The 15,469-nt window shown below is 36.6% G+C and overlaps 1 protein-coding gene across 1 annotated transcript in view; it reads left to right on the top strand.

Annotated features, from left to right (window-relative positions):
* The window catches only part of ZDHHC2 (zinc finger DHHC-type palmitoyltransferase 2), a 71,969-nt gene that overhangs the window by 50,929 nt on the left and 5,571 nt on the right, over nucleotides 1–15,469 (top strand). Inside the window, exons 8-12 of the mRNA XM_055118854.1 lie at nucleotides 1,574–1,706; nucleotides 3,094–3,220; nucleotides 3,516–3,608; nucleotides 10,245–10,357; nucleotides 12,467–12,537. Of these exons, the coding sequence (XP_054974829.1) occupies nucleotides 1,574–1,706; nucleotides 3,094–3,220; nucleotides 3,516–3,608; nucleotides 10,245–10,357; nucleotides 12,467–12,507 (507 nt within the window). The 3' untranslated portion in view covers nucleotides 12,508–12,537. The remainder of the gene's footprint in view (nucleotides 1–1,573; nucleotides 1,707–3,093; nucleotides 3,221–3,515; nucleotides 3,609–10,244; nucleotides 10,358–12,466; nucleotides 12,538–15,469) is intronic.

Below are 15,469 nucleotides of genomic sequence, written 5' to 3'. Positions count from 1 at the left end.
AAACATTTTATAGAAAAGAACTGTATGATATACTCAGTCTTATTATTTGCATATTCTTTTGTTTTATTTGTTTTTGTTTGGGGGCCACACCCATTGATGCTCAGGGGGATACTCCTGGCTCTGTACTCAGAAATCACTCCTGAGTAATGTTCAGGAGACTGATGGGATGCCGGTGCAAATCCAGGTTGGCCACATGCAAGGCAAGAACCTCACCATTTGTACTGTCTCTTTCGCCCCTATTTGCATATTCTATATAAATTAATTTATCTACATATTAGAATGTATATATAACCCAAATTCAATATTCACAAAACATGTGGTCTATTGGCAGACCTTGAGAATGGTCAAAACTTTGAGTTACCCTGCATGCACATTTCCAGTTCCTATTAACAAGGAGATTGTCTTTTGTTTCAAATAGCGTTCTATGAACAAGCATGCTTTGCAGTCTATTTGATGCCACATTTTTTTTTCATTTGTGTGCTTTTCTTAGTGATTTTGCTCTTTAAAAATGTCTTCAAGCACACTGCTGAAGTGCTGTATAATATGTCAAAGCAAAAGAAGAGATTGTGAGGAAAATGTATGTGTTAAATAATCTCCATTGAGCATGAATTGCAGTACTGCTAGTAGAGAGTTTAAAATTAAAAATGTATATTAAATTGTCTTCAAACCAAAATACATACAATTTTATGAATTGCTCAGTTTTCCCTGTGAGAGCTCTGTTGTCTAAAGCTCACTCACAATAATGTCTTCTGATTTGTGTCACTCTAGCAGTTATGATGGAACATTACTATACAACCTTCTCTTAGAAGGGGCAGCTCTGGTTAATTACTATTCTCTTAGAAGGCGCAGCTCTGGTTAATTGCTCAGTACCCATAGCCATAAGTCTGCCATTCTAGAGTGAAATGGGTACTTCTTGAACAGTATCTTCCAAGAGAATCTATCTGGTTTTGATTTGCTCAAGATGACTTTTTTCATCCACAGATACTGTAAGGCTGTAAGGCTTATTGTGATTGGTGTTATGTACTAGTATTGATCTTTTCTGTGATGCTGTTACTTATGGTATATTAAAATATGATTGTTGTTGTGTTATTTATGTTTTTGTGATTAATACTGTTATTTGTGCTAATGTAAAACATCAAGGATAATGGCAACTAATTTGTGACACCTTGATTTTTTGGCATTATAATAAAACTAAACATTTGTAAAGACGCCTATAGTTTGTTAACAAAACATATTCAGTAGTAAATTAAGCCATATGTCCTTTTATCTTATTTTCCTGTATGAACATATAATAGCATAAATTTTCTATGATTTTATTATGTAAAACAAAATATCCTAAATTTAATATATTTCCATATATCTTTATATTCCATAGACATTTATTTTAATTTATTGATGTCTCTTTTTGTTTCTTCCTAACACAAAGCCATGAATCTTTCTTCATATCTAATTTTCTTTAAGTAAAATAAAAAACCTGTCTTATTTAAGTACTACTGTTAAAAAGTTAAAAAACAAAAGTAGGGCAATATTTAGCCCTTTGACAAAACATTTTGTTTTCTTCCTTTCTTTGTAGAATGGTCTACCTGATACCCAAGCCAAGTTCCACATTATGTTTTTATTCTTTGCTGCAGCTATGTTTTCTGTCAGCTTGTCTTCTCTGTTTGGCTATCATTGTTGGCTAGTCAGCAAAAATAAGTCTACACTAGGTGAGTACACAATTACTATAGTTAACAGAACCTTAAATTCTTAAGTAGATATTGACCAAAAATTAATCTATGATTAAATACCAGTCTGTTCAGAAATGGTAAAAATCTAACTTCCCATGTTCATGAGATGTGACCTCTCATTTGATTTGATTCTACTACCCTGTATCCCTACCTCCTTAGTACTGCTGAGTATGGTTCTGGTGACCTCTGAGCACCGTTGGTTGTGGCCCCACTCCCCTCCCCCTCATTAAAAAATTAATTCAATTATTTAAAACTTCTCAACAAATAAAAACCTTGAATCATTTGACTTTTGTGGTGACTTCTGCCAAACATTTAAAGATTAACATCACTTCTTTTTAAAACTTCCCAAAATTAGAACAGAATGGGCCAGAGCAATACAGCAGGGAGGATGTTTGCCTTACACACAGCCAACATAGGTTTGATGCCCAGCATCTCGTCTAGTCCCCCAAGTTCTGCCAGGAGTGATCCCTACGCACAGAGCCAGGAGTAAGCTGTAAACACTTCCAAGTATGTCCCCAAAGCAAAAACAGAAAAATTAGGAGAGAAGAGAAATACTTTCTAATTCAACATTAAAGTTAAACAAAGTTATCACAAGGAAAGGAAACTAAAGCCCAACCTCCCTTGTGAATATAAGTGCAAAAATTCTTCAGTAAAATATTGGCAAACCAAATCAAGAATCACGTTAAGGGACTACATTGGGAATATGGAATACTGGACAGAATATCTGGACAGACCAGATATAAAATTAATTTTTGATCACTCAAAAAATATGATTGAGATAAAGCTTTAATGATATTCTAAAGTGGGATTTCTTGACTGAAGAAAAGCATGCTAGAGAATGAATGTTTAGTCTCATGTTGATTAAACTATATAGATTTGTATATAACTTTTTGTCCATCAACTAAAAAGCTCTAGCTGACATTATTTATATTGTATCAAATTATGTCAGGGAGTCCCTGCAAATTAAAAAGATATAATCATGGGGCCAAAGTGATAGTACAGCAGGTAGGGTGTTTGCCTTGCACATAGCTTACCTGGATTTGATCCCTGGCACCCCATAAGGTACCCCAAGCACCCAAGAGTGATCTCTGAGGGCAGAGCAAGGAGTAAGCCCTGAGCACTGCCAGGTATGACCCCAAAACAAACAAAAGTTATAATCAAGTTATGAATTATGATTGTTTGAAAAAAGAATAAACTGTATTATAGGGAATATGTATTATAGAACTGCTTATAGGCAAGGAAGTATAAACAGAATGTTAGTTATTGGTTTTCAGAGTTTTTTCATTTAATTAAATCACTTCTAGAAATAGAGGTTAATAATTGACATGGTTTTTACTTATGTGGTTGCTCTGCTACTTTTTTGTAGAAGCATTTAGAAGTCCAGTGTTTCGACATGGAACAGATAAAAATGGATTTAGCTTGGGCTTTAGTAAAAATATGCGGCAAGTTTTTGGTGATGAGAAAAAGTACTGGTTGCTGCCCATTTTTTCAAGGTACTTTGAAATTTTTCAGGTTTAATTTTTCAAAAATCTAATGAAAGAACTCTGTGATTCTGTATCAAACTCCTAGTTTTAAAGTTTTATTTTATTTTCCCTATCATATCATTGTAGAACTCAGTTTAGTACCCATCATCTCCTTACGTATATAAAATTGAAGCAAATGTCTAATATTCATGTTTGTGGATAAAATAACTAGTTCTACTTGTATCTATTAGCACTTTAACTGTTTCATTCCATTACTTTTATGTTATGTTTTTTAACAGATTCATTGTTTTCCTTGTAATTATAGTCTAGGTGATGGCTGTTCCTTTCCAACTTGCCTTGTTAATCAGGATCCTGAACAACCACCTACTCCTGCAGGATTGAATGCTGCAGCTAAAAAGTAATTCCATATTTTTTGATTTTATGTATTTATAAATTGTGTTACTGATCTGGGGGACTAAGAAAAAGTTTATTAGTTTTTATGCAGTTTAGTTACTAAAACATATTATTTTTCAAATGTAGAGCTCCTAATAGAAAAAAAAAGTAAGTCCAAGTTAGCTCTCCTTGTGCTTGAATGAGCAGACAGGGAAAATTTCACTCTGACCAAAATGTCTCTGTATGGTAACTGTTACAGAGATCAGAACTCCAGATCAGACTGGTGATTAAGTGGAACCCCAGACACATATTCTATAATCTCATTAGAAATGTCCACTCTATTCTTGGCACTCTTTAAAGAGCACTGAATAATGCATTATATAAGCATTATCTGAGCCATTTCCATGGAGAGAGAAGGAAAGGAAACTGGGAAATTGAGTTTCTGGAGACTTTTCTCTCTGTGTTATGCCAGTTTGGCTTTAAGCCAGTCTATCAAGGTACAGGGATGGCAATAGAATGCACTGAAAATTAATTCTGATTTTTTTAATAAGAGACAAAAAACATAAACTACTTAAATTTTTTACATTTCTTAAATGTTTTCAATGAAAACCAATAGCAAAAACATAGCCATAATAACTTTCTTAAATGTTATAAATTTTCCTAATTATCAGATGTCATGTATATGGGATCTTAACCTATATTCCTCTCACCCATATTTCTTATGGGTCATAATACTTTTTCTAGTGAAGTTTGTCATGACCCAAAGGATTAAGATGATCCTGCAGTCATTCCAAAACAGTTTTAAGTTGCCAAAAAGGATGAAAAGTATTGGCACCTCATTCCTGGAGCAAATTGTATTTAGGCATTGATGAAGAGGCCATTCTGATGTGTTTTGAGGGGGCATTCAAAGGTATTAGAACCGTAGTGGGTCTTGCTTTGTGAGTTTTTAAAAAAATTTTATTGAATCACTGTAAAATAGTTAAAAGCTTTCATGTTTGGGTTATAATCACACAATGATCAAAAACCCATCCCTCCACCAGTGCACATTCCCCACCACCAATATCCCAGTATACCTCCCTTTCTCACCCTCCCCCTGTCTCCATGACAGATAATATTCCCCATACTCTCTCTCTACTTTTGGACATTATAGCTTACAACATAGATACTGAGAGTTCATCATGTTTGGTTCATTACCTACTTTCGGCACACATCTCCCATCCCGAATGATTCCTTCAGCCATCATTTTCTTAGTGATCCCTTCTCTATTCCATTTGCCTTCTCCCCTCCGCTCATGAAGCAGTCTTCCAGCTATGGGGCAATCTTCCTGGCCCTTGTATCTACATTCCTTGGGTGTCAGCCTCATGGGATGTTATTCTATACTCCACAAATGAGTGCAGTCCTTCTATGCCTGCCCCTCTCTTTCTGACTCATTTCACTTAGCATGATACTCTCCATGTCTATCCATTTCTAAGCAAATTTCAAAATACGTTTTTTTTAAATGTAGGATTCCAATTATTTATTCAGCCATTTATTAAGCTGATTGAATTGGGCATTAACTGCGCATTACTTTTTTTACTTTTTTTTAAAATTAGGTATCCGTGAGATAGACCATTACAAAGATGTTCATAGTTGGGTTTCAGTCATACAGTGGTGGCGCTGGAGTTGGTTCATGGGGGTGACTACCAGTGCTTCCATGAGTATTGGGAAGTGGAAGGAGTTATCTCATCCCGACTCTGAGAAAGTCTGGAAATTTCAGCCACAAAACCCGCGTACCAGAATTTTTCAGCAGATTATATCTTAGGGAGGTCTGTCCTGAGAAGGTGGAATTAGGCCGGGGGTATGGTGACAATTTTGGATTGTGGAAGCAAGCAGTTGCTGGGGGCTCTACTTGGGCGGGCCCCAGGCCAATCCCAAACTGCCCCCCTCCAATTTACCCCGATCTGTTTAGCCATGCATGGGTCCAAGATTAACTGCAGCTTTAGATCTCTTTTGAGATCTATTTGTGGGTCTCTGAAGCAAGACCCATAGTAGAGCTTACATGGTGGCACAGGAGTTGGTTTGTAGGGGTGACTGCCAGTGCTTCCATGAGTATTGGGAAGTGGGGGGAGGTAGCCCATCCCAACTCAGAGAAAGTCTGGAGATTTCAGTCACAAAACACTCACACCAGAATTTTCAACAGATTATTATATCTTGGTGAGGTCCATCCTGAGACAGTGGAATCAAGCCAGGGGTATGGCAGTGATTTGGGATTGTGAAAGCAAGCAGCTGCTGAGGGCTCTGCTTGGGAGGCACAGGCCAACCTGCCCCCATTCAGTTTACCCTGGTGTGTTCAGTCATGTGTGGGTCTGAGCTTAACTGTGGCTTTTTATCTCTTCTGAGATTTATCTATGGGGTCTCTGAAATAAGGTCAATAAGTGAGCTTATTAAGCTGAGCTGGAGGTGACTCCCACATACCTAACTTTTGGCCATTTAATTTCTTGGTAAACTTGGTCCCAAGTTGTTGGGGTCCAGCCAACGTCACAGTGACAATTTGGGGGTATTAGGAAGCCTGAAGACACCATAAGGCTGCTGATGCACTCTCCTTGCAGGTAAAGGTTCACCTGCTGGTGGCACCATACCCCCTGCCTTATGGGTTTTGACTTGAAAAATTTCTCATAACTAAAAATTAGTGATTTTTTTCTTCCACTTCAATGCAAGAAAATCTTATTTTAGAAGTTTCTTAGAACGTGTTTTCAAAAATTTTATAAAATCGAAGTTTTTGCCATTAAATGACTTTTGCAGCTTAAGCATATTTGGATTTTTCCAAGTCAGAGACATAGTACAGCAAGTAGAATATTTGCCTTACGTGTGGCTGACCTGGGTTTGATCCACTGCATCCCTGGGCCCGCCAGGAGTAATTCCTGAGTGCAAAGCCAAAAATAACCTCTGAGCATCACTGGGTGTGGCCCAAAAACAAAACCAAAAACAAATTTGGTTTTATAGGTAGTCTTTCTCTTATCAAATACGCAGTAGGCTGCTACCAAATAGGTAATCTAAAAAGAACTTAAGTAACTTCTTTAGACTTCTCTTCCATTTCCCTTAAATGTTAAAATTAGATCTTTGGAACTAAAGTTTCTTCTACAGAATTCTATAACTTTCTCCAATTAACCCATTATAAAACCTCTATGGATAAGGTTAGTCTCTATTCATACTCTTTAGTTGTATATCTATGTGTTGAACTGTCTGCTTACATACCTAATTATCAACTACACCTGAACAGCAGAACTCATGATTCACAGCCATCTACAACTCACCCAACTCTACTCCAGTTTTCTTTCATTCTTCCATAGATGAATATTAATGACATCCACTTTCCCACATGTTCAAATCATAAGCTTTGGATCATCTTAGATTTCTCTTTTTCAATTATTTTTAGTGTACTCCACTTACAAATTCTGCCAAAGGTTCACTCAGAGTTTATGTATAATCTAAATACTTTGTTACTCTCTCCATGACTGCATTTCTGGGCAACCCACGTTTCTCCAATGAATTATTTCAAAGCCTTCCTAATTGACCTTCCTGATTTCCTTGATATTTTCCCTTTCTATTTTCCATTAGGAAAATATTGATTCTTCCTAAACAAAAGTTATATTTTGCCACTTTTCTACTCAGAGTTCTTCACTGGATTTCCATCTTACACAGAATGAATATCCTGACTTTACACTGTCTAGTCTAGACCCCAGGATCTCTCTGATGTCATGTTTTACTGGTTTCCCATTATTCAAATTCTTCAGACATACAAATTTTTCTGGTACTGTAGTATGCCAACTGTGTCTTTTACTTATTGTCATTGTACTTATCAATTCTTCTTCCTTGGTCTGGGCCTTCTTTTCATTCACTGCCTGCCCAGATGTAATTTCACAGTGGAAACTGCCTTTGAAATCTCTGTGAAATAGTAGTCTGCTCTCCTCCATTTCCCCTCACGCTGTGTCTTTGTACTGTCATAGCTATTTTTTATTGTCACCAGACTTCTCTTATGTTTTTACTTTATTTTTCTTTCTCAAATGCTATAACATTTCCATGAATCCAAAGGTTTTGTTCATTGATACAATGGGTACTCAATAAATAGTTAGAATGAATAAATTCTTGCTATTTGTTAGCATTCTTACAGCGGTGATAAGCCTGTAAGAATATCTAAATTTGGTCCTAGAGATCATACTGTACTAGTGTATATTCCCTTGTCTAAGGAATAATAATTAGAGTAGAAGAGACTAATGAATGGGAGGCATGGGGGTATCTTTTTAAAAGTAAACCTAGCTGCATCAAATATGTACACTTTGTTTGTTTGGGGGCCACATCCAGAAATGCTCAGGAGTTATTCCTGACCATTATTTCAAATTATTGCACTCAGGAATTACTTCTGGTGGTACTTAGAGGACCAAATGGGGTGCCAGGGTTTGAACCCAATTTGCCTTTGGCTGTATACAAGTGCTTTTACATGCTGTATACTATCTCTCTGGCCCCATTATGTACACATTTTGTTATAGTGTTGTTTATTTCTTGTGCTATATTCAATACCTTGTGAGAATTAACACTCATTCAGTGATCAGGGGACCAAGAGATGCTGGGGATTAGACCACTTCAGCCCTTTGAGCTGTCTCTTCAGTCCCATAGACGTGCTTTTAAAAATGTATTAATGGAGGGCTAGAGAGATAGTATGGCAAGTCAGGTACTTGCCTTTATACGAGTACATGGGTTTGATGCCTAGCACTCATTTGATCCCCTGAGCCTCACTAGAAGTGATCACTGAACACCAGCCAAGAATAAGCCTCTAAGCACTGCCAGTTGTGGCTCCCAAGCAAAACATAACCCTCCAAAATGTATTAATGACTTAATTTAATATTCACCTCCAAAATTTAAGAAAAAGTATATTAGTAAAAGATGCAAAAATCTCTAGTTCTTGAATTTTTAGGAGTTGGATAATTATTTAAAAACAGAAGTATATTCTTTTGAAACTGATAGTTATATTCAACTAAAATAATGTGACATTATTCATGGAATATTTTACTGCTTTTTTTTCTTTGCTTTTATTTATTTATTTATTTTTTGGTGGCCACATCAGGCTTTGTGCTCAAGGTCTATTTGTGGTGCTGGAGATCAAATCCAGCTTCTGCATTGCATGTAAGACAGGTCCCTTATCCTCTGAACTCTCTGACCACACTTACTTTATTTTTTTCCTTTGAAATTACTATTTAGGGTTTTCTAAAATTACACTAGTAGTTTCTAGACTAATTTTCTCTAATAATATTCCAAAAATTACTTAATTTATGTATTTTTATACTATTCCATATGATAATATATAGCATGTCTACTTAAATTTTAAAACATAAATTATTGGGGGCCGGAGCAATAGTACAGCGGGTAAGGCATTTGCCTTGCACTTGACTGACGCGGGTTCAATCCCCAGCATCTCATATGATCCCTCGAGCACTGACAGGAGTAATTCCTGAGTGCAGAGCCAGAAGTAACCCCTGAGCATCACCGGGTGTGACCCAAAAAGCAAAATAAATAAAAACCAAGAAACCATAAATTATTGGATATTGCCTCACAAGCAGTGCTCAAGAGGCTCTGGGTAAGCCCAGTGATACAAGCCTGTTGGTTAAATTAGTGTTTGGGCCAGCATGCTCACCCAGCAGTACTCAGTGGGCCCTCCAGTGCCAGGGATTGAACCTGGGCCCAGTGTATGCTATCTCCCCAACCTCTGAAACCAAAATTATTTTGAAGCAAATTATTTTCCCAGTTGAACATCAGATTTGTAAGACCTGATAACATCTTTTGTTTAGGACTTTTCTACAAGATAGTGTTCAAATTTATTTTTACAGCTTTTTTGGAGGAGGGTAGAGAATTCTTTATTCAGGAGCCATCAAACCATTTTAGAAGCACTAAGAACAGTTTTCAGACTTGTCTTTCATACCATCACCTTTATATCTTTTTCAGTAGCCAATTGGCACTAAAATTATTTTGAACCAAACTTTAGGTCACTTTCACAAATGAAAAAATGTTTCTGATTTGCTATTAGTATTATATAATCTTAAAAATCAAATTGTAGGGGCTGGAGTGATAGCACAGCGGGTAGGGCGTTTGCCTTGCACGCGGCCGACCCGGGTTCGATTCCCAGCATCCCATATGGTCCCCTGAGCACTGCCAGGGGTAATTCCTGAGTGCAGAGCCAGGAATAACCCCTGTGCATTGCCGGATGTGACCCCCCCCCAAAAAAAAAGCAAAAAAAAAAGACCAAACAAAAAAATCAAATTGTAATGTGTATAAGTTCTAACTAGATGCTCTAATTTGAAGAAGACTGAATATTGCTGGCTTCTATTCCTGGCAATGCCCATTCCACCTCCCTCCTGCCCCCCCAAAAAGAGAGAAATTAAAAATGGATATTTGTCAGAGTTAAGAATTACCATGTTATTATAATCAGACTGAGAAATGCTTAAGAAAAAATACTTTTTTCATTGTGAGTCATTGTGATTTCATGTCTTATTCCCATAATCCCCAGATTTTCTTGGGTAATTATTATAATTTTCTTGCATCACATGTAGTTTTAGTTTCTTATTCTGAAAAACATTTCATATTGCCAAGAGATAATATGGTACTTATGATGGTGATTATTGTTATTCAGCCCTGAAAACCATCAATTTCCTGCAAAGCCTTTGAGAGATTCCCAGAGTCACCTTCTTACCGATTCTCACTCTTGGATAGAGAGCAGCACAAACCTAGGAAAAGGCAAAGCTGGTAAGGGCATGCTTTCCCAGGCTGTTCTGATATATATTGTTTTTCAAAGTTGAAAGTGGTGAAAATATTTTCATTATGTTACTTATAGGCTTTTCCTTACTTTGGAATTGGACTCTCCTTGTAAATTTAAATTTTCACAGAACTTGTTTGTGAAATACATTACTATCTGCCTGCTGTAAGTAGTTTTTGAAAGATAGCTTTACTTTTTTCTAATTTATGTATGAACTCAACACTTAATATATCCAAAAATTGGAAATTATGAGATAACTGAGATGAAAAAATCTTTGCAGAAAAGGGGCTCAAACTATGTAGTATTTTTGTGCTAGGATTTCTATTCAGTTTCAGAATGTCAGAGTAAAGTGCCTACATAAATATAAATTTAGTTACTTGTTATTTCTTCACATTTTACACCTCTTACAAATAGCTGATTTTAATATTTTGATTGATCATTTCAGTCAATATGGTTTATTGGCAATGAGCAGCAAGACTTTGAGATAAGATTAGATAAGTCAGAACTTATTCCAAATCGAAGTTTGGGCTCTAATTAGTGTGTGGTATTGTTAAGTTCCTGAAGATCTTTTAGATCACTGTATCACTGTCATCTCATTGCTTATTGATTTGCTCAGGCAGGAACCAGTAACATCTCTATTGTGATACTTGTTACTGTTCTTGGCATATCAAATACACCACGAGTAGCTTGCCGAGATATTCTCGGTAGCTTGTCAGGCTCTCCAAGAGGGGCAGAGGAATTAAACCCAGGTCAGCCACGTGCAGGGCAAATGTCCTACCTGCTGTGCTATAGCTCCAGCCCCTATGAGATCAAGTTTTCTTATTCTATAAATACTACAGAAACATTAGGGCTCGGTGTGGGGATGAGAACTGAAAATCAGCCTTACATGCAGATGTGTTTATAGGTATGTGATGGCCAGTTAAAAAAACAAGTGCAGAATCACATATCCCGACAGCCACTATTAGTCAGAACAATTCAAAGTTCATTTGGTTTTTCAAAACTTTCAATTTTAGCTGTTATTTTTCTTTAGACTCTCTTTGAGAGATGCCTGTCTTGGATACACTAAAGTATTCACTTTATATCATTTCAAATCTCCTTGGGATTTTAATGATAGTGATAGATCAGTAGTTCTGAGTAAGCATTCTGATGTTAATATATGATATCTTATTCTCTTAACTATATATACTTCTTTGAAGCAATCTTGTTTTTAAGGAATATGTGTGTATAGACACATATACCTTCTCCCAATTATCATCATTTGAATATTTATAACAATCTTTTGGGGGGGAACAACACACCTGGTGATGCTCAAGGATTACTCCTGGCTCTGTGCTCAGGCATCACTCCTAGTGGGGTCCTAAGGACCAGATGAGGGTCAGCAACAAGCAAGGCAAGCACATCTTACCTTGGACTGTCTCTGGCCCCAGACTTTATCTTTTAAATTCAACCCTGCCATTCAGTGGAATATTTTTTGTAGATATTACCTATAAAAAAATTTAATGACACCTATTTGCCTTTAAAGATCTATCAAAGGTATGGTTGAAATCAAAATTGCTGGGGTGGGATAGAAAAACAGAGTCCCAATTCATTGATTTTGCAATTCATCATATACTTCCATATTAATAAAGAAATAATTTCTTGATTTTTAGGTGCTGTTAATTATTTGGTATGTTACATGAGTTTTTCTATTATTTTGAGAATTGAGAAACTAAAGTTAAAGGATGAGAAGGATGAGATAGGAATGGTTTCTCTAACCTTGGATTCCTAAAATAAATAAGTAGATTAATCATAGGAAATAATTACTTAAGATCATGTTAACAGTGCCAGGTTCAATCTCTTTCTCATTGTTTTACTTCTATTTTCTGAGGTGTAGTTCTGTTATTATTACAGTGCTTTATTGTGACACTTGCTGTGGCCGACACTGTCTAACCATCTAACAGTAAGGCCATCTAACCTTACAACCATGTTACAAACACCCATACTATGTAAGAGGCACTTTTGTAAGTAGGCTAAAGAGAGGTGTCATAGATAAACATACATGTCTTTGCCTGTTTGTTCAAGGATAACAACAAAATGCTAATTTATATACTATTTTGAAGGTATGAGCAATCCTGCATTAATCATGGAAAATGAGACATAAATCTTCAAACAAAACTCCTACTTTATGAAAGTAAGTTTTTCCTTTACTGTTGTTTTATACTTCAGCACTTTCTAATTCTCTTAAGAGTCAATAACTTCCTAAAGCATTTTCAGTGATTCAAATTAGAAGTGTAGTAATTGACCCTTGGAATGCATTAATTATGGTAAGCACCCGGTGAACACATACCTAACCCTTTTGTATTTGTTTATTTAGATTAACTTCATATGATATATGAACAAGTTGATGAACAAAATTTATATTTATATAACATACTAAGTGGCAAGGACTGAAATAATAGCACAGTGGGTAGGACATTTGCCTTATATGCGGCCAAAATGGATTTGACTCCTCTGTCCCTCTCGGAGATCCCTGCAAGCTACCAAGAGTATCCCAGGCGGAGCCTGGCAAGTTACCCATGGCGTATTCGATATGCCAAAAACAGTAACAAGTCCCACAATGGAGACATTACTGGTGTTTTCTCGAGCAAATCGATGAACAATGGGATAACAGTGCTATAGTGCATTTAGTGACAAGTGTTGGTATTAAAATATTAAACATTACATAAGTTATATTTTCTTCTGTAAGATCATGAAAAATTTTTTTTCTTTTCTATCCTTCAAGATATGCCATAGCCAGTTGCCAACCCCTGTTAACAAAATGTGACTGGATTTAATTACAAAATAATTATATCTTGTTTGAGGGTCATTCTCTTTATGATCCATAAACCAAGATTTTTTTCAACATGTATCTCCAAAGCAGTTTCTTTAAAACAATTAATTTATATGTAGGCTTGGAGTCAATAAAAATTACAATAAATAGAGCCTTGGAACAAAGCCATTAACATCCAAACAAAACTGATAATGTATGCTTTTATAAAATAATAGAGTTGAATATTAATATTATAAAGGCAACTCCCTATGTACAAAATGCAATCTAGAATCCTAAAACAGATTAACATTTAAAGTAAATTAATCTGTGTGAAAGTGCATCATTGTTACATGAATTTATTTGAAGTTATGATTAGCTATGTAATGACAGTGCTGATCTGGCACTTCCCTAGTTGACAAAAGCTGTGATTTTGGGTTATTCAGGATGCATATGTTAGATAAAAACTATGATTACATTAGTGGGCCATTAGCTTTCTTAATTTAAATAAGTACCCAGGAAATACTATTAAGTGTATACAAATTATTTTTAAACTGTAACTATGAGTACACAAATGTATCACGTGCAAATAACACAAATTAAGTATTTTAGAAACATTCATTGTTTTATAAAGTCTGTAAAGTTTCACAGGATTTTCAATTATTTTGAATCAATAATTCTACTTATTATTTCTGAGGTCATGGGCCTGTTAGGCCTTTACCAGCATTCTTCATGATGCTTGCCTCATGTCGACTGCAGTATTCTGTATTCAGTGCAGGAATCAAGCCTCACCTGGGGAGGCCTGTGTTCCACACTCACCCATATCCTAACCTGCCTGAATTTTGAGACAAGACCTTTGTTCTTCATGATTCTCAACTACACAGCAGGTCCTAATAAAAATTTGGTAAAGAAGTGAAAAAACAGCTCCATTGACATTTAAAAGTTTCATAAAAACTTGTGATTAGTACATTTGAGTATGTAGCATTACTGGTCAGAATAATGAAATAACAAAATCAGGTGCACTGATGTAAAATTTTTTTCTGACATATTTCATTCTATTGCTAAAACCAGTACCATGATCACGATCATGATCACGAAATCCCATTGTTTCATCGATTTCTCGAGCGGGCTCAGTAACCTCTCCATTTGTCCTATCCCTGAGATTTTAGAAGCCTCTCTCCACTTGGCCCTCCCAATGATGCCGCATTGGAGACTCTTTCAGGGTCAGGGGAATGAGATCCAGCCTGTTACTGGATTTAGCATATGAATACACCATGGGAAGCTTGCAAGGTTGTCCCATGTGGGCAGGAAACTCTCAGTAGCTTGCTACTTTCTCCCAGAGGGAGAAGTAGGTTATAAGATATCGCGCAGCCGCTTTGCGGCCTCACACTTCTGGGATCTTGCTTTTAAGTCTCTGTTCCTCTGGCAGAGGAACCCAGGTGTGTGTGATCCCATTAACGGCCAACATCCAGAGACTTAAAAGCAAGCTCCCAGAAGAGAGCGATGCAGAGAGTCTCTTGCCTGAATGCTTGGCTTTCTTCCCCGGGGACCCTCGGAGGGGATGGGCACCAGCTTTCCTCCCCACCCCGAGCATAGCTCCCTGCGGCTGAAGACCACCAGAACCCAGCCACAGCCATGCTCAAGGCTCCTCTCCACATGTTCGGACAGGCCTCACGCATGAAGGTACCAGCAGAAGAACCCAGGTGTGTGTAATCCCATCAATGGCCAACATCCAGAGTACCATTATATTAGTACATATTATATTAGTACTTAGTATGTATTATATTAGTGCATATTATATTCATATATAATATATAATGTTATTAAAATTACAATATTTATACATATCATATTATACACACAATATAATTACATCACTGTATCACTGTCATCCCATTGCTCAGCGATTTGCTCGAGCAGGCACCAGTAACGTCTCCATCGTGAGACTTGTTGTTACTGTTTTTGGCATAGCGAATACACCACAGGGAGCTTGCCAGGCTCTGCTGTGTGGGCAGGATACTCTCGGTAGCTTGCCAGGCTCTTTGAGGGGTGTAGAGGAATCAAACCCAGGTCGGCTGCATGCAAGGCAAACACCCTACCCACTGCACTATTGCTCAAGCCCATATAATTACATATTGTATTATAATTACAGTAATTATAATAATATATTATAAATTAGTGTATATTATTGCATATTATATTAATACAGTTATTCTTTTAAAAGTTGAATGTTTGGAGCTGGAGTAATGGTATACGGAAGTAGGGTATCTGTTTTGCTTGTGGCCGACCTGAATCAGACTTGCTATTTATTTAGTGC

The sequence above is a fragment of the Sorex araneus genome, chromosome 1 (assembly GCF_027595985.1).
Source record: "Sorex araneus isolate mSorAra2 chromosome 1, mSorAra2.pri, whole genome shotgun sequence".
NCBI lineage: Eukaryota > Metazoa > Chordata > Mammalia > Eulipotyphla > Soricidae > Sorex > Sorex araneus.
This window is presented reverse-complemented; position numbering and strand designations above follow the sequence as displayed.